Raw genomic sequence first — 13,934 nt, 5'->3', positions numbered from 1 at the left:
AATATTGAATTTTACTTGTCCCAGTAATGATGGAACATCGATTATACCATTTAGTATGCCGAACACATATATGGAGTCAATATTAGTTCTACGTTTTTGTAGACTAGAAATATTTAACATTGACTCTATTTCAGCATAAGAATAATTATCTCTCTCTAGTCTGAGCATCCACGCTATTTTTCGAAGAAAGCGATGTTGGACTGATTCAATGCGATTTATGCGATTGACATAGAATGGAGACCAGACCACGGAGGCATATTCTAGAAGAGGGCGAACAGTTGAGCAATAAAGAGTTTTGATTGTACGGACATTAGTAAAATCAGAGGATATTCTGTTAATGAAGCCAAGTAATTTCAGTGATTTATTTACTGTATTATCTATATGCTCGTTGTATGTCAGTTTATAGTCCAAAACAACTCCTAAATATCTGATGGACTTGACTACATCAATTTTGGAGTTTTCTAATAGGTACTCGAAGGAAATTGGTTGTTTTGTTCTATGAAATGACATTATTTTGCATTTTTAAATATTTAGTTCTAATTTATTGACTTTACACCATCGGTTAAAGGGGTTAATGTCTGATTGAAGAAGAAAACAGTCTTGTAAAGTTTGAATTATTTTATTTAATTATTTTTAGCTTATGCCAAATAACAAGAAAAATATTTATTTTAATGTGCACTTGTTATAAAAATGTTAGAAGCTAGTTATGCAAGAAATGTTTAATGAGTAAAAAAAATGTTTTGTGGCATATCCATTTGGCTGATTTAAAAAAAATAACTACCTGATAGATTGAAAAAAGATTTTTAATTCATATTTAGTGGTCATGTGTCATGTTACAGTAGAGTAATAATAAATCCATATAAATATATTGATTCGTAAATTAAAAAAACATTTTTTATGAGTACGGTTCTCTAAATACTTATTTATTTAATTTAATTTTACAATACTCCCAAGGGGCATTTACGAAAATTAATTCAGGTAAGTACAAACATAGTGAGTATGAATTTAAAAAATAAACACCCCTTTTTTGTATACCTGTAGAAACAAAAAAAAGCATGCTGCAATGCAAAATAAAAAGTGAAACTTTTCAAATTAAAAAAGAAAAGAATATGGAAATAAGAAAAATATTAGAATAAAAAAGCAAATTATAAATAACTTGTAAAGAATTTAAACAATAAAATTAAAAAAAAAAATATATATATATATGTATAAAAAATATGATATAAACTGTATATAAAAATGAAAAAAATATTTTTTTGATGCACAGGCATAATCAGTCTTACGCTTTAGATGGTAACCCAGGAAGAGAACTACTAAATATTTTAGTGACACACATTTTAATAAATATTTTATAATATTATCAATATCAGTTACAAAAACAATGTGTGTAGTGCGTAGAATCCATTAAAATAAACATGTAAATCAATATTTATGGACGTAATACTAAAAAATATATTTAATTTGTTCATTGATGATAAAAACGATTAAATTTTATTTTATTAATTAGTTAGTCGCTTATTGCACAACTGCACGAACGTACCATTCTTTCTGGTAATAAGGCCACCCGCACACGGTTTACATGCCACAGCCACACGTCGCCAGACAGCCAGACGCGACTGACAATGGCTGATACAAGTGGTCGGTGAAATGGAATTAATTGACTTTACTCTAAGGAGTTGCCTGTCGCGATTTTTGTCAACACCGACTCTATAGTATGCACGCGTATTCTAAGTGACAGCGCTTGCAAACTCATACTATAAATGAACTGCGAGTCTGTTTATTGTACTGCGATGCGCAGTGCCTACTAACTTTGTGACGTATGTATATATATATACTTATAAAAAGTTCATAAAGAATATACAGGATGTTCATTAAACCCTGTCACATCCAAAACCACGATGATCAGTATGAGCAAGAAGACATATTGGCACATTAAAATATTTTTTTAGAACGAATAAAATTTTTGAAAATAAAAAATCATAAAAGCAAATAGTTGCTTAGTTCTACAGGGGAGAGACGAGGAGGGGGAGAGGGGAGTCTGATACTGCGCCATGCTTTCCTGCAGAAGTAAGCAACCATTTGTTTTTTATACATTTTTATAAATAAATACAGACGATCGTTAATCATATCTCAGCAATAGAAGCCAAGCTGTTGTTCTTGGTGGTTTTCGATCTGAATTTGCTGATATTTTCTCCGGAGTACCCCAGGGATCTCATTTGGGACCATTGTTTTGCAACGCGTATCTCTATGATATTTATGTTGTATTTATGAACGCAAGGTTTTTGATGTACGCAGATGATAAAAAAACATACTTCAAAGTTAAGAATCCCCTTGACTGTTTTAAACTTCAAGATGATCTAAACCGTTTGACAGAATACTATTTGAAAAACCGTATTAACGTCAATGTATCAAAGTGTTTGCTTATTTCTTTTTCGCGAGGTCAACATCCCATCCCATATCATTATATATTAGAAAACCAACCTGTTCAGAGAGTTGATACCGTACGCGTTCTGGGTGTTATTCTTGATAGCAAACTTACATTTGAGAATCACTTCGATGACATACTGACCCGTGCACATAGAAACCTTGGTTTTGTACTTCGTACATGTCAGGTATTTAAAGATATCGCGTGTATAAAAATGGTCTACTTTGCTCATGTTCGCAGTTTGCTCGAGTATGCCTCTTCTGTTTGGTCTCCACAATATGTCACACATAAAGAAAAGATCGAGAAAATTCAATGGACATTTTTTAGACATCTTAACTGGAGATGCAGGTATACCGATCTCAATTATATGTCTTCCTGCAAAAAACACCACTTGCTTACTTTAGGAGATCGCCGTCTACTGTTGGACATGGGGGTGCTTCATGACATACTTAGTGGACGCCTTGATAGTCCGGCTCTTTTGTCGGAGCTATCATTAAATATCCCCGGCTACCGCATCCGCCACACGTCGAGCTCTCTATTTCATCTGCCAGCAGTTCGTACGAACTATGCCCAGAACTCTCCACTTATACGTTTTGTTAGTGAATATAATTTGAACTTTCCCCTTATTGATCCATTTGATTGTAAAAAAAATAACATTTAAAATGCGCGTCTTAAAACATACTTTTTTGTCTTATACTTAGTTTCAATAATAAAGTCTTATTTTATCTTATCTTAATTTATTTTATTTTATTATATTTTATCTCTGATTCTTAATATTTTAAATATATTTGTATTTTCGACACTTGACACTTGTGCAATATTTACACACATGTCCACCCTCATTCCAATATAACACCCACCCTCTCACTCACTTACACTCACACAAACACACTAGTATGTATTGTACGTGTATTTAATGTATTTCTGTGGATATCTGTCATTGGTTTTATTCTCTGTATATTTTATTTGTTGTATTTTTGTTACATGTATTACTGTTGATTTTCCAATAAATTTAAAAATATATATATATATATATATATATCGTCTTGGCAAGTATCGAAAGTTTTTTAAAATTCATGTTCATGCGAGTATTTTTTGCTTGAATTGGGATTTATTGGAGTTTATAATTGCTTTGAAGTGGGCACTTTCTATCACAGAAGCCTATTTAAAATATAAATTAGAACTATTTTTAATGTTAATGAAGTAAGGAACGTAGAATAATTTTGCGGTCATTTATTGGTTCGTTTCGATCATATGATGTCAAGATGACAAGTAGGTAGAACATACCGAAGAAGATACAGATAGTACAGAAGTTAAGTATACCCTCTCGATATATACATATGAAGATAGCGTTCATAATTGAGGCCCAGGACGCCAGCACTTAAAGCTGCGGGTGAATCTTTTAGATCACTTCAAAATAGTTTAGCTTTATAAAGATGGCTGATCTCAAGTAAAAGTGCTTAATAAGGAAATCGAGTGGAGATACGTCCGCGTCGTTGTGAAGCGGTGGTTGCGTTCGCCTACCATTATTGAAGTCCCGGGTTTGATCCCTGGGCCGTCCCCACGTTTATACGTGATATATTGATTCTAAAGATGTTTTAAAATGCAGTATTTCATTGTTTCTGGACTGGCACCTGAAGCTAATCACCGATCACTTTACCTTAATGTAACAGGAAATCAAATGAGACTGCATTTAGTTTATCAATATCCTATTCACCACTGGATGCGGAAAGAGGTCAGCAGTTTGTGGCTGTGGCTGTGGCAAGTGGCAAGTGGCGAGTGACCTGTGTCCTGTGTGAGAGCACCCTAAAATAATGTCAGCACTTTGTTTTTTTTTCGCGTCTTGATTATCGCGATGTAAGGATTACATATTATTTTTTTACACCAAAATAGTGTTTTAGATTAATTCAATGTAAAGTTAGCAAGAAATAAAATCGCGGGATCGCGTAGCATGAAATAGTAATGGGCAGGATATGTTGCAAGACAAGACCCCACAATATGGACCCCTAAAATTTGAAGATGGAGACCTTGGGAGAATAAGAGAGGTGTCGGAAGATCTAAAAAAAATGGTCCGACGACATCGACAATTGACCGAAAGAAATGGAAGGGTATGGAAGAGGCCTATATCCAGCAGTGGGGGACAGAAGGCTGAAGAAGAAGAAGAAGAAGAAGAAGACTACTGCAAACAATGTCGTACTTATTCATATCTTGATTTTGAAACATATTTTTAAAAATGGAAGTTGATTTTAATTCTAGTGAAATTAGAAATCTTTGTTCGTGTAAGAAGCTATTTTGTGATTTCTTTCTTAGATGACAGTATCTACTTGTTACTGACTAGATGTATTAGTGTGTCTATGTTCTACGTTTACGGTTTATTCTGTATTCAGCAGTGGTTAGAACAGAGTACCTATGTACCTAACCTACTCACAAGAAGTGGTATAAAATTGAAGTACCGCAACGAATATCTTATTTATGCATACAAAATAATATTCATAAAGAAGATATTGGCAATCGATGAAAAAAAAAGAAACAGAATATATATTTTTCATAGCGGCAACATTTCTTTTGAGTGTCGCCAATGCATCTGACGGCGCATGCGCAGTGTATCCTTAAAAAAAAAAAGAAATAACCCGCTTAGTCTCTATTTTGAGGCTTGCCAGCAGGTGGGAAAGGGGGATATGGAAGGTGGTAACGAAAAATACACCAGAACACCCAGACCAATTGAGAAAAAATCTTTTTTGGATTTATTTTCTTGCAACTGGCGGGAATCCTGGCTGGCTCTCATACGTTAAATGATCTGACGCAGTCGCTGCAACTGAGTAAAATGATTTTAACATCTTAAGGATAAATGTGCTGTCACTGCTTTCTTAACTGTCAAACTTTACTCCGCGTTCAATAGCAAATTAAAATGAACTTTTTTTTGTATTTTAAATGTCCATATAATGTTTAGATTAGTCAATTCGTTATACACCTTGGAATTATTTGGGATAGATCTTCCGGCTTTTCGAAGATCTCTTCGCCGCTAAAATGGGATGAATATGGATTGCCATGGGTTAGTTCAAAGTCTTATATGATGATCGTGTTTTAAATACATTATATGCCATTACTTTATTACACTTGTTTGTTTTTGCTACACAGTTTTTTGTTATTTTTGCTCAGTTTCTTGTACATATGTTTCTATTTATAACTGCTGTAATTGGCTTAGGTCGTATATAATAAATAAACGATAAATAAAAAGGCTTCTGTGATAAAAAGTAGCCACCTCAAAAATAAAAAAATAAAAAAATGTAATTAAAGCTGAAATTCTTCGCTGTATTATGATTTTTATCACTTGTAGTGCTTAGATATGTGTACCGTGGGGTACCGACGCCGAATGCCCTCGATTACTATCAATGTTCTTACATTCAATTTTGAAGATACAGGGTCGATAGTGTATCTTCGTAATCGCTCAGGAGAATTTATCTTTAACTATGCCGTCATAGTGAAAGCATGGCTTCCGTATCTTCCAATTATAATCGCCCTCTTGAAAGTGACATTATATATAATAAATAGCATTTTTCGCAGACTGATAAATTAAGAATAAGTTAAATTATATTCAATATCGTAAGTTCCAAAAAATATCGACAACTGTCGGTGTTAAAATAAGGGGTCATAAAAAAAGAAAGCAGTATTATTAAGAAAGCTATTTATATATTTTTTTAAATTAATTGATTAATCCGTCAAACCCGAAAATTCAGCAAGCGGTTCAATGAGGTAATTCAGTCGTTTTTTTATTATTTGTTAATAGACTATTGCACTAAGCCATTTATATATATTTTTACGTATCGTATTATCAGCGCTATGATTTTTTTAAAGTTACTCCGCGTTACTCTCAAGTTCACTTCCGCTTCTTCTAGGCCAGTTCTGCCGATTGATCTGTTGACTTATGAAACCCCAATTAATGTGTGTGATTCATCAGACTGAATTATTTCACCTTCATACTAGGCAACGCCTGAAAATATTTTTCTTCTTAGACCAGTTGGATTTGAAAACAGTATTTTAAGTTTGTCCAAAAGTTTGCAGATGAGTACCGAATTTCACTTCCTAGGGAGTAATTAAGATTAAAATATTGTAAAAGAGATAGAACATATTTTCGAGATGGTCTTAAGCCATGTAAAGGCCTAGACCTTTATATTCCCTTTTTTAAAATGTTCTCCGACTCTGTTGTAATATGTGAATCTTAATAACTTCCTAGGTTGTGAAATCGAGGGCTTGTCTACAAACAATTGGACATATCCAAAATATTGGAAAAATAATCAATAAAATTAATCTTCAGTTGAAGAACACTGCCCTGCAGATGATATCCCCGTTCAAAGGAAACTGTCAAAACTCACAAGCAACAAGAGTAGATTGAGACGCAAGAAAATCAGTTACAACATAATGTTTTGATCTAACCCTTTTGATAAAACTGATCGTAAACACATAACTCAACTGAATACTATTGTAGGTCGGGCTCTTGCATTGAGGCCGTTTTTGCTTCAAACAAGGTAATTTTTTTTTTAATTACCCACTAACTTCACAATAATATAATGTCTACTTTCAAAGAAATTAAAATTGAAAAATATTCCTAATAGTTATATTTTAAAGTATACTACCGTCATATTTAAATGGGAAAATTGAACGGCAGTGGCGTTTAATCTATTACATTTATTAATTGTTTATTGGGAAAAAAATCCGAAAAATACCTCACTGTTACATAAATTATATCTTATTATCTACAAACGCATAAAAAATTACACGATAAATGCATATAGAAAAATTTCAAATACATGAGCAACATTAAAAATAATATTAAAGACAACATTTACAGTTATACATTCACCCACTTTATCTAATTATAATGCGGTCGACGAAAATATGCGACGCTATTAAATCATCCAAAAAAATAATTCAAAAAAATAAAAAATGTTAGGTCAGATTTCTACGTATTACGAAAAAATTAATTTATAAGTAGGTATAAGTAATTATATTCTAAAATAATTCTATTTATGTCCGCAGCTATCTCTTTCTTTACCGTAATAAACGTGCGCACGCAGGGTATTGGCCTTGAAATTTTGATTAAAGTCTAAAATCGAATGAAGAATTTAATACCTATTACCTTATGACCATGTGCATAAGGCTCATTTACGTTTCTCGCCACTAAGCGTGCCACCCGACAGAGCACCAGATACCAGGTTCTTACGATGAAATCTGAACTATCTCGGAACTGTTCAAGTAAAGACGGTACTTTAGTTTTGAAAATATAACTTTTTAAAATAAAATCACATAGGGTGTTATCTAAAGGCAATTAAGTTTTATGGAATAATAATTTTTTGAGCCTACAAAGTTTTTATAGGTAGAAGAAAAATGGTCATAGTAGTACGTTAATGATCATTTAAAATTCGCTAGAATGAGCCCCCAAAATGAAAGTCCTTGGGAAATAGCTTCGCACAGGGTTCCCGTACTTCATGAGTAGGTAGTTTTTTTTTCAACTGCCAAATGGCAGCCTCCGATTGGCTGGGAGCGTGAACGGCGGCCATTTTGATTAACAGTGACTCACGACGATGAAAAATAGGGCTGTATTAACTGGAACCCTGTGCGAAGCTACGAAACAGACCGAGCATTTCCCTAAGCTAGAGTTTGCGCCTAATATTTTGGAATTTGCCGGAAAGTATTGTACGGCGCACCGGTCGCGATTGTCGTAGGATAAATGTACAGTAATTGGTAGTAGCCGTAGATTATATACTTTTGTCATTATTGACATTCGAACACGTGAAAAATCACGAAGGTTGTGTTTTCTGTTATCGGTGGTGTATTTGTAGTTTACCAATGAAGTGAAACAAAAATGGCGCCAGTGTTGACCTCCGCCTTCGCATCGTAGCCTGTCTTCGGAGTTAACGAGGGCAAAAACTCGAATGCATCCCGATCGCGCCTAAAATTACCTATGTTCCTCTCGCACACATCGTGACGTTATCATCGATGTCATCATTGCACATATCGAGATCTGTCTGTGAACTGTCATTCGCGGACATGTAAATAAATGCTACGGTGGATTTGCAATGAATGTTGTCTACACGTTTTTTACGTTCATACTACAAAAATGCTAGAACGATCGTGTCGTGAATTCCAGTAATAAGAACAGTTAACTCTTCGAAGACTGTTTACTATGAACTGAATATAAGTTTGAAGCGTGCAATTATATTTTTTTAGGAGTCTAGCGTTTCGAGGTTGCGATGCTTCTCCGGCGGTGCACGTCGGTAGCCTCGTAGACGCGCCTTCCCGGGAACATCCCGAGAGATGTCGGACTCTCTTCCCGTTACAGTGAAAGTAGAACGTCCGGATGAAGCTGAGATCAGAGAGTTGGCAGCGAAAATGGTGGAAGCGAACAAGGCTAAAGTGCTGGCGGCAGCCAGCGCGGCGGCGCGGCCCCCCGCGGCACCGCACGCCGCCGCGCCCGGCGGCCAACTGGGCATCCTGAGCTTCCTGACCCGCAAAGGGGGCGCGGGTGCGGCGGCGGCGGAGCCCGACAAGAAGGCTTTTTCGGATGACGCCAGCTGGAAGGGCCATTTCGGCTGGGACAAGCTGGGTGACTGCCACATCCCCTACATCTTCCGCCAGGGAGAGAAGTACTGCGCCGTGCGGATGGTGGAGATCAAGCTGCTCAACAAGTACCTCAACTACTTGCACCAGGATATATACAGCTGCACGTGCATCCGCAGCTACTACATCTCTGAAGTGGAGAGTAGGCTGCTGAACGATATCAACAACAAGCACTGCGATGGCCAGTTCGGGCGAGACCTGTTCACGCAGAAGGATCTCGTTGTGCGGCTGTCGGACGCCAACGAGTTCTACAGCTTCTTGGATGTGTGCTACAACAAGCTCGCGCACGAGAAGAGCGAGCGCAAAGACAAATGCGGCTTCATCCGCATCAACAAGGAGTCTGTGGTGCCGTACACCGTACGCGACGGTCACAAGTTCGTGCCTTTGTTCTACTTCGAGGGTGAGACGGACAACCTGAAGCTGAAGGCTGACCAACTGGAGGGATGGGACTTGTCGTACCTTAAATTCTGCTGTAAAGTGCAGGGGATCCGGAACGAGCTGTTCGCCAGTGAGACGTGTTCTGTGATTAGTTTAACGGACATAAAGAGTTACTTTCCTCCCGGGACGGAATTCGAGGAGTATTGGCCCAACAAAGTTATGGACTCGCAGTTACTAGTGTCTTCCAAAGGTGAGTTTTATGTTATGTTAAACAAATGATTTCTAGATGATTTTAATACTGCCGTTGGTTTCTTTTTGTTTTTTATTACTGTGGGTAATTTATATAGGCACCATTTTTGTGAAAATCACCTTAAGAGTGCCGTACAATAAATGTCCCAACATGTCCAAATCCAACAATGATAGAATTTACTAACAGGTTACAGCCCATCTTGCATCTACAGAGCGGTGTAAAATGAAATGAAATCTTGCCGCCATTAACATTATTTAAAAATGCAATTTGTTTTGGTGTTTCTAATTATTTTTGAAAATCGTTTACAAATAAGAGTCTGAAAAACACTTGCCGCATGTCCATAAAAATACTAATTAAGTATGAATTAATTATCTAAATAGTTGTCTTTCTTTCCTGATCTGCACCATTGGTGCGATGGGGCAATTTTGACATATCTTTATCATTTTCCATTGGGGTATAATGACCCGAACGACCCGTCTTATGTCGAGAGCGGCAGTCTCGAGAAATTTGTGCAAACGCACCTTATAAACGATATTGACTTTGTTAGGAATTGAATCCAGTGCTATGCAACGTGAAATGTGCTGACCATGCACTATGAAATACTTATCAAAACAACGAAGAAGTTCAGTGCTTTGTGAAATTTTATATAAAAAATGTTGTCTTACGCGCGGCAAATGTAAGAGCATTTAAGTATCTTGAAAATGTAAAAGAATAAATAAAAAATATTCTAACAAACATTGAGATGGAGGAACAGTTGGACCTCATCACCTCAGGAGAACAACTAGTTTTCTGTAACACATATCTTAGGATCTCTCAAGAGATGAAGAAGATTTTAATAAAAATGAATACTCACCAGTTCTTCATAGTTTGATAACCACTGAACCATTGAACTTCCTCACTGTTTTCTGCCTGTTGATGTCCCAGCACATAATTGCACAAAAAAATATTTACAAACTTTAGTACTTAAGTGAATTAATAAATTTATCATTCATTTTACATTAGTTAATTTTAATTGTTTACTAATAAATAATTGCAACCTCACATTAAAAACGTATTTGTAAAAAATATAGATTGAAGTATGTATAGCTTTATTCCACTTTTCTTTTTAAATTTTTACCGGTGACCGGGTTTCGTCGTGACCGACATCGTCAGATTGGTGGGAGACTAAACAAATTTCTCTCTTATTCTCTCTCTCTCTTTTATTTCCATAATTATATAAAATCATGATTTACAACCCCTGCTTGCACTTGTATATAACATAGAAATTTGTTTAGTCTTCCACCAGTCTGACGATGTCGGTCACGACGAAACCCGGTCACTGGTAAAAATTTATAAATAGAAGTGGAATAAAACTATGTACGTATTTATATTATTATAATTAAAATGCAGTTCTACCAAGAAATGTCAGTAGAAAAACTTAATCTATAAGTTTAACTATTTATTACTTAAACTATATTATTAGTGTTCAGCGAACTTCCGTAAAGGCACTAAAAGATCCCGTTTTCAGCAACCTGGATTACTTATTAAATTATTTATGAACAAACCAACGAACGCTTTCGGTTTGCGCTTGCAATTCTCGACCTGAGTACGTACGACCCGTTGTATTGCTGTATATTGTAGCTAACTTCGTGGTTGATAATCATAGAATGGTTTTTGTCCGTATCGGCGACTTTATTAACCGGTGGCGTATTATTAATCTAAAAAATATTTTGCGTTTTATAAATTCAAGAAATAATATTTTATAATATTCAACTTGCCCTTGAGGTTATTTTCACAAAAATGGCGCTGTATAAATTATCCAAATATTATTATTGCAGTTTTATTCAAATAGTTTGTTTGGGATGAGCTTTTAACTTGATCTCACAACTAGTGGAACGTAGTTACTTACTTGTGCCAGAAACCCGAAGAATGTACTGTTACAATGTAACATTTATTTATTTCAAAGTTTGAAAAGCTTCTCTATTAAATTAGCGTAATATAACTAGGTACAGGTACATTTGACTGAAAAATTGTACATTATTTAGGTTACATTGTTTTGACAGTTAAGTAAGTACACATGTACTTATTGTTTGTGAGTAAAAATCATTCAGATATAATATATAGAGATAACACTCCATACAAATCCGAAAAATCTGAAAAGTCGTCCCCAAAGGAAAGGGAATGACCAGTGGAGGGAGCAAGTATCGTCACGTCATATCACGTTGACTTTGACAAGCAAAACAAGTAGTACATTAAAAAGCTCGGACTATTCTATTCTATTCCGTATGTTGCTCCCTTCCGCATAAGCGTCACATTTGCTTATCGTTTCACTAATCGCTCGACTAACTGAGCAGAACAGAGGCAGGAGATAGCTTACGACTGGTAACATATTAATAAAACGTTTTTTAACATTGAAATAGCTATTTTAAACAAGTATTGACTATGATAAAAACATTGCTTACCATTGAAAAGTTTCGCTTTTTCTATGCTTTCCAGATCGATTTGTGCAATATCTTAGCGTACATATAGGCATTTTATGTTGGCCAAAGACTAAAGTTCATTCTATCAAACATATGCCAATTGGCCGCAGGTTGAGGGAACATATTATTTTAAACGCTCACATTTACTCTAGTTATATACCTCAATGGTAAAAATATGAATATTAGAGCATACAACTTACTATTTTCATTTTTAGGCTTTTTTTATTTTTAAGTTCTAATTGAGTTAATTATAGAAATAAAAGACGAGTGATACTTTAATCCACAAATTTGGAATATCCAGTGACTGGTTTCATCGCTTTCGCGACATCTTCAAGACTTTTTCGATCTTCGAAATTTTGTTAATGAGCCTTAAGAATAAAATAATTTAATTGAATTTACTTTCATATGATTTTGAATTATCTATCCTATCTCTGTTTTGTATTAATACATTTAACTCCTTAATAAACATACCAGTCTCAAAGATGTCGCGAAAGCGATGAAACCAGTCACTTGATTTTCCAAATTTGTGGATTAAGTATCACTCATCTTTTATTTCTATAATAAATTACAATGAACTTCCATTAAAGTTCAATAACACTAAAATCACTGTTAAAAACATGTTACTCTGTCAAGCAGTCAACAGAAGTTTGCACTAATACAAACTAAAGAAATAAAGGTGACTATAAATACTAATGTCACAATAATGAATCTAACAATAAACTAAATATAAGTATAGTGACCATTATTAATTTGTCATACAAGTTATTAAACAATTATTTCATGGGTAATAAATACTGTAATATAAATATTTGAACATTTTTTCATTTTATTATTCTTGTTACGAATAACTTAACTTCAAACAATTTGATGATAAAAAAGTTAATTTGGAAAAAATCATAAAACCTTTTTAAAAAAAATCTAGTGTATAGAGAGAATATACCATTATATATGTAAAATTATTCAAAAAGTACTAATTGCCTTATATTGTAAGAGCAGTAATAAAGTGTCTAAATTAATATTTTGGATAATTAGCATTATTAAAATTAATATTATGGAATCGTAGTATGGAATAGGAAAAACAAGGATAAAAGTAAGCAAAATACTGTCAAAATGCGATCTCTAAGGCGAATGTGTGGTAAAACTATGTACGATCGCTGCACAAATGTCGAGTTCTGCGTTGGTTTCGATATGTAGAACGAATGGGTAGTGAAAGAATGACTAAAAAGATTTACAATGTGAATGTTGATGAATGCAGAAATCGAGGAAGACGGAGAAAGAAATAGCATGACCAAATCCAACAAATACTTGAAGATGGACATGTCAAAAGTCGGAATAATCGGCGCGCGTGCATGAGAAGATGTATGAATGTAGAGGAAGCGAGATCTGTATGCAAAGATAGAGTGTTGTGGTTTTCTATCCTCTTTGCCTACCCTTACGAGGAAACGGGGTCATGGTTTGTTTGTTTGTAAAATGATTGTTTTTATTGATTACGTTGAAAAAAGTAAAATAATAACTGGCGAATAAGTCTTCTGGGGCAACTGAAGAAAAAAAAATTGAGATTGAAAATAGGAAAATAGTAAAACGTACGAATTGTTGGAATCCACTCTATTCTACATTTTTTCCATCTATTTCCAAACCAAAAAATGTTTATGGGAAATGAGGAGGGGATAGCTATAGGGATAGATCAGAAAAATATTAAAGACATATTGTACTGAAGGGAGACTATGTTGAAAGATAAATACATTTTCAAACTTAAGCAAATGATGTTTCACCGCAGGGATGAGAATTTATATAGACAGAGGAC

The 13,934-nt window shown here is 34.7% G+C and overlaps 1 protein-coding gene across 2 annotated transcripts in view; it reads left to right on the top strand.

Annotated features, from left to right (window-relative positions):
• Positions 1-7,983: 7,983 nt before the first annotated feature.
• The window catches only part of LOC148280693 (uncharacterized), a 28,106-nt gene continuing 22,155 nt past the window's right edge, over positions 7,984-13,934 (top strand). For both annotated transcript variants that reach the window (XM_088227980.1, XM_088227979.1), the window contains exon 1: positions 7,984-9,671. In XM_088227980.1, the coding sequence (XP_088084106.1) occupies positions 8,741-9,671 (931 nt within the window). In that variant the 5' untranslated portion in view covers positions 7,984-8,740. The remainder of the gene's footprint in view (positions 9,672-13,934) is intronic.

This window comes from Micrasema longulum, unplaced genomic scaffold, assembly GCF_059751315.1.
Source record: "Micrasema longulum isolate JH-2025_06_02 unplaced genomic scaffold, ASM5975131v1 h1tg000549l, whole genome shotgun sequence".
Classification (NCBI taxonomy): domain Eukaryota; kingdom Metazoa; phylum Arthropoda; class Insecta; order Trichoptera; family Brachycentridae; genus Micrasema; species Micrasema longulum.
The sequence above is the reverse complement of the archived record's forward strand: the minus strand, read 5'-3'. Positions and strand labels throughout refer to the sequence as shown.